The sequence below is a fragment of the Palaemon carinicauda genome, chromosome 19 (assembly GCF_036898095.1).
Source record: "Palaemon carinicauda isolate YSFRI2023 chromosome 19, ASM3689809v2, whole genome shotgun sequence".
Classification (NCBI taxonomy): Eukaryota; Metazoa; Arthropoda; class Malacostraca; order Decapoda; family Palaemonidae; genus Palaemon; species Palaemon carinicauda.
Window position 1 is genome coordinate 73,186,300 of NC_090743.1, and position 5,866 is coordinate 73,192,165.

The window sequence follows — 5,866 nt, forward strand, 5'->3', positions numbered from 1 at the left end:
TAGAGACCTTAAGAGACGAAGAACAAATAACTAATGAAGAATGGTGTGACATTAAAAACATATATCAGTCAGTTGGTAGTGAAGTCTTGGGACACGCAGTCACAAGGAGAAAGCCATGGATATAGAATGATACTTTGTGTCGGGAGTTTCGAACTGATCATTCGAAATCCCCCCCATTTAACTCCACAAACGTTGCGTTAAATTAGGGTAAGACTGGAAGATCTCGCGGGCGTTTCTATGAATGAGTGCTGTCCAATACGTGACGGTATTGTGGCGTAAATTTCAACCACCTGATGGGGAAGGAGCGGGTGTCAGAGAAACAAAGTCTTTATTATTTACAATTTACGAAAATGATGTTGTATTGTTTTATGCCGGCAAAAATATCGATGTATATGTTTAGAGCCAAGGACTCTCTAGTTTGTTAGATTCTGGCAAATTATGGCCTTCAGCCAAAGTATTGAGTTTACCCTTTGATCTGACGTAAGATTTTGACTGTTTCTCTGTCTTGTAGTCGATAAAGAAACTCGATCAAACCCCTTATTGATTAAATAAAGTAAGAGTTCCCTCGCATTTCACAAGGACACGTTAGTTAGCACGGGAGACAGTACTTTTCCTCTGAGCTGTCCTGAACGATGCTCGTTCATTCCTGCCTAAAGCTCCATCCAACTAAGTAAGTACGTCTATGAGTTAGTGTGTCTCTCTGTCTCTGGCTCCTATCTACCGCGATACCAGGTCGGTTCCTTTGTGAGTAAGAATAATGTACAGTTGTATCGGTCTGTAAATTTGTCATCCCTGAGATTGGGGATTTGTTTTATGCATCAAATAATGTCTGTAGGCACTGATATGTGATTTACACCTAGATTCACTAGTGTATTCTCGAAACTTCGTCTTATTTAGTCCAACATGGACTCAGTGTTTCATGAGCACATGCAGCAAACCCCCTAAAGGTGACAGATCTAACTTTCATTTGCCTGACTTGTTATTGTGTGTTTTTATTTCATTAAATGATTATTTTTGTAATAAACTTAAAATTCTGATCATATTTTATTGAAACTCTCCTGAATTGTTTTGGAAAGCAAACCTCTTCAAGGTCTTATCATCGGCCCATTCCATCGGGCCTAGAATCATTAGCTTTCACTAAGTCGGAGAAAAATTCACGACATTTGGTCCTTCGAACCGGATGATAAGTGCTTTCCAGAGCTTGCAAGGAAAATCAGTAAGATATGGCCTTTAGGGTAGCCCTAGTAGGACACAGCCAGCTCCCTCCGAATCTGCCACAATGTTCTGGTAACGAGATAGAGATTTACCGAAGGCCGGGAGGTCTGGTCAGTCAGTTTCTAAATGAGGATTTGCAATATTGGCCGAGGAGATACGAACTGATTGTGTTGTACCTGGGTGGAAACGACCTGGCAACCGATCACCGCAAAACTGTTTGGGATAATTTAAAAATCCTGATTGAACGCTTGAGGAAAATTTCTGATATTATTGCCATCTGTGACGCCGAAGTTAGGGAGTATCTACCCGACAATAGATTTGCTGTTAATCCAGCTGAGTATATTAACAAGGTCAAAAATTTTAATGCGAGAATCTCTAAGTATTGTTCAAAGAGACATCGGTACGGAGTGAGACACCTGCCGATGAATTCAAGAGCCTACCGCGAAGGCAGGTTAAGGGACGGAGTCCATTTTGATCAAGTTATTCGTAACACATTCCTCAATCGTTTAATGAGGCTTATCAGGAGAGAGAGGGAGAGACGAAACAACTAAAGCCCTCAGTGTCCCGATGTGCGACTGACCACGTGTTCCTCTAGTTTTTTTGTGCCCCCATCTTCGTAACGTAAAAAAAATTCTGTTCTTTCCTAGTTTGCCAACCCCCCCCCCCCCCCTAAAATAGAGCTAAGCCAGTCAAAATGGCGGTGGCTATGATCGTACACATCGAGGCATCGATGGGCCTCATAGCGGACTTACTAGTTGAAACGCACCGTTCGTTAGTTGAAACCTACTCTGAATCCGTGTACCAGAATCTGGTCACGCAATTGCGAGAGGAGGAAGGACAGCTAAGAGAGCTGTATAAGAGACAATCGGTCAAACTAGAACCTGGTTTGGATGCCCGAATCAGGCAGACGTTAGGAGAAGCTATGCGAGCTTCTACGCTTCTGTATAACCGAATTGATAGAGTGAAAGTCATTCCGACAAGGAATGTTTCCCTCCCCAAATTGAAACCACAGCCTCTCCCCACGTTTGAAGGGGAAGTGGTGCAAGAATATGCTTCGTTTCGAGAGCTCTTCACGATACATGTGGATCGAAGAGCAGATTTGGATGATGTATCCAAATTTACGTATCTATTGGGGACTTTAGGCAGGAATCCGCTTAGGATCGTAAAATCCCTAAGTGTAACCGCCGCGAACTATAGGATAGCGTTGGATCTCTTAGACAAACAATATGGTAATGTCCATCAAACACTCGTAATTCTACATAGAAAGTTGGCTAATATCTTTGTACTCTCATTAAATCCTGTAGAGCTGAAAAGGTTTCGTTTTGAATTAACAATCATAATCAAGCAGATCAAGAGGCTAAGTGGTAACAATATAGGCCATGGTATGGTCATGAGCCTCATTAATAAAAAATGGTCAGAAGGCAAGCTCTACAGGAAAGGAGTTGAACATCTGAGAAAGTGTGACTATACACTAGATGAATTCTTCAACGCGATCAATTTCATTATTCGAATGCTCGAGGATGATGCCTTGCAACGAGGAGATAAACTTGAACCTGACAAGAGAATAGACGTCAGTGTAAGAGCGAAGTCGAAACCAGTTCAAAATAATTATTGTCCCTTTTGTAACGAATGGCACCCGCCTCACGGATGCCGCCGAGAGACTGACGTGGCTGCCAGACATCGCATTTTGCTAAAAAGGGGCCTATGTTTTAATTGCATTAATTCTGGTCATCGAAGTGATAAGTGTCCTGTCCCTAACTCTTGTAAGAATTGTGGTGGTAACCACAACACAGCCATTTGTGATAATTGTAATCCGGGAAAACGATTGCAATCATTTCCCTCCACTTCAGCCCCAAGTAATAGTAGCAGTCAGTCTACAACATCCCACCCCGTAGTGAACGCGACGCCTCGACAGCACGAAACGGCCCCCCGTCCATCTAAAGATAAAGTAGAACCCAAACAGTGCAAAAGTGCAAAGATCGCACAGATGTCCAGCGTGGACCTCCCATGTACAATCTTGCCAACGGCTATGGCCGAAATCAATCACAAGCAAGGTAGTAAGTGAGTCCGCTTATTTCTCGATACGGGAAGCCAAAAAAGCTTCATCTCCGCGAAAATTGCGAGGCAATTAGGCCTACCGGTGGTAGGAAAGGTAGCGTTGTACATAGCCCCGTTTGGCTCCGCAGAAATAAGCGGACAATGTGACGTCGTAAGCTGTAGGATGAAGATAGGAAGAAGAGTAGTACGAATGAAGCTGGTGGCACACGGGAACGTTGACGTCCCAATACATAACGCTGGTTATGTACAAGTTAGACAGCATCTGTTAAGTAAGGGAGTCACGTTGGCCGATCCAGAGAATAAGTCCGATGAGTTGAAAAATGTGCACATTTTAGTAGGGGCCGATTATTTTAGCTACTTCATCATAGGCATCGAGAAAGTTGATGGGATAAGTCTTTTCCTGACCCATAATGGTATGTTGCCATATGGGAAAGTGCTGTTAAACGGCAAAAAGATCGAACATGTGAAAATGCTCAGAATTGCGAGTGAACCAAACCAGTTTGATGTAGATGAGTGTTGGCGTTTGGACCGCGTTGGCATCGCCCCATCAGAGCAATATACTGTCCGCGAAGCGGAAGCCATGCGAAAGGTGTCGCAAAGTGTCGTAAAGAAACCTGAGGGATATCAGGTTAGCCTACCATTCGGGTCGGATGCTAGGCCAGATACGAACTATCGAAACGCTATAGCGCAGTTAGAATCGTTGCAAACTAAATTTAGGAAGGACAGGGAATATTTTGATCAGTATCAGGGAGTGATAAATAAGTATCTAGAAGCAGGCTTTATATCAGAAGTAAAGGAACCCAAGATTGAAGGGTATTATATGCCACATTTTGGAATTTAGAAAGATAGCCGCACGACCCCCCTCAGAATCGTGTTTAATGCCTCAGCAAAATCTAAAGGTCATAAATCGTTGAATGAGTGCCTCTTACCTGGCCCCAATCTAGTAAAATTAGCATATCATTTGTTTATAAGATTCAGATTGAACGAATATGCCATGCTAGCTGACATCAGCAAGGCCTTCCACCATGTATTGTTAGATCCCGTGATGCCAAATACACACAATTTCTGTGGCGCGAGGTAGCAGGTTGAGCGCTCACCTTCGCCTTTAGAGTCGTGGTGTTCGGCATCACGGCGAGTCCGTTTTTGTTGCAACAAGTTTTGAATTGTCATTTTGAAAGGGAAGGTAGGCCGGATTTGGCTAAGTCCTTTTACGTAGATAATCATCTCAGTACTTTTGAGGATGTAGGGAGCATGAGGCAGGAGCATGAATCTGTCAACAAGATCTTAAAAAGTGCTGGTATGCCTTTAGAAGGGTGGGCATCCAATAACTTAGCCTTCGATAGCGAGAAGCAGTGGAGTGAACCGGTGAATGTGAATGTACTTGGGCTGCGATGGGCCCGAGACGTCGATCGATTGTGTGTGAAAGACAGTAAGAGAATCAGTGAATTGGGGGAGGGATGGGTACCTACGAAGCGTAGGGTACTTTCCATGTTGGTCTCCATTTATGATCCTCTAGGCTTGATAAGCTCAACATTTGTTCGAGGAAAGCTTTTCCTCCAACAACTATGGGAGGATAACGTAGGTTGGGATGACGTGTTAAGGAGAGAGAAAGCTAGAGAAGCGAGTGAGTTGTTGTGTGAATTGAAAGCGGTGAGTAACATCACATTTCCAAAAACGGTAGGCAAGAAAAATTTAGAGCTCCATGTATTCACCGATGCCAGCAGTAAGGCATACAGTGCAGGAGCATATACTAGGGACAATTGCAATCAAGTAAGCCTACTCACTAGTAAGATGAGAATCACTCCAAAGGATATGAACAAGTTGACAATCCCCAAGCTAGAACTATTAGCATTGTTGTTAGGCTGCAGATTAGCTAAGACACTTAAAGGGCTGATAGAGCCACGAGAGATAGTCATGTGGACCGACAGTAAGGTCACGTTGGCATGGGTAGCATCTCCCGATGCCAAAGACAATAAGAATGTATTCATATCTAACAGAGTGGCGGAGATTATTTTTATTCATCAGGTTTGCGATTTCAGTCTCAGCTATGTCCCAAGTAAACAGAATCCTGCCAATGTCCTGTCCAGAGGAGCAACAACGCAACAATTGCTACAGAACCCTGTTTGGCAGAATGGTCCAGAGTTACTGAAGACTGCGGGAGAGCCTGTTCCATACAAAGAGGATGATCCAACCAATGGAAGAACCGTAGTGGCAGCGGTGTAAGAAATGAGGGAAGAAATAAGACCTGCTCCCCCAGGAGAGATATGGGAAATTCTACAGAGGGAAGTAGAGTTCCAATTCTTATTGAGAGTTACTAGGTTAATCATGAGATTTACTAAATTAAAACGGCATCCGTTCAGTATTGTTGTTCAATTAGAGCAAAAGTATTATTTGCCTACAGTCTATGCTTACTTGGAGGGTGGGGTCCAACCCCCTCGTGAAGTTATTAATTTTATCAGACAATTAAGTTTAGTGTTAGATAATAAGTTGATTTGCACTAGGGGACGTGTGTCCTAAGTAGAGGTAATGAAACATTTGATTCTTTTGCCAGCCAGGTCAGACCCCCTCGTGAAGTTATTAATTTTGTCACACA

General features: G+C 43.3%; 1 protein-coding gene across 1 annotated transcript; it reads left to right on the forward strand.

The window, feature by feature from the left end:
- Window positions 1–1,909: 1,909 nt before the first annotated feature.
- On the forward strand, window positions 1,910–3,280 carry LOC137659067 (uncharacterized). The gene has a single exon (XM_068394156.1). The coding sequence runs from the start codon at window positions 1,910–1,912 to the stop codon at window positions 3,278–3,280; it is 1,371 nt and encodes a 456-aa protein (XP_068250257.1).
- The last annotated feature ends 2,586 nt before the right edge of the window (window positions 3,281–5,866 follow it).

Excerpts from the sequence above, each read along its gene's own strand:
- LOC137659067 (XM_068394156.1), top strand. The coding sequence starts at position 1,910 with ATGGCGGTGGCTATGATCGTACACATCGAGGCATCGATGGGCCTCATA.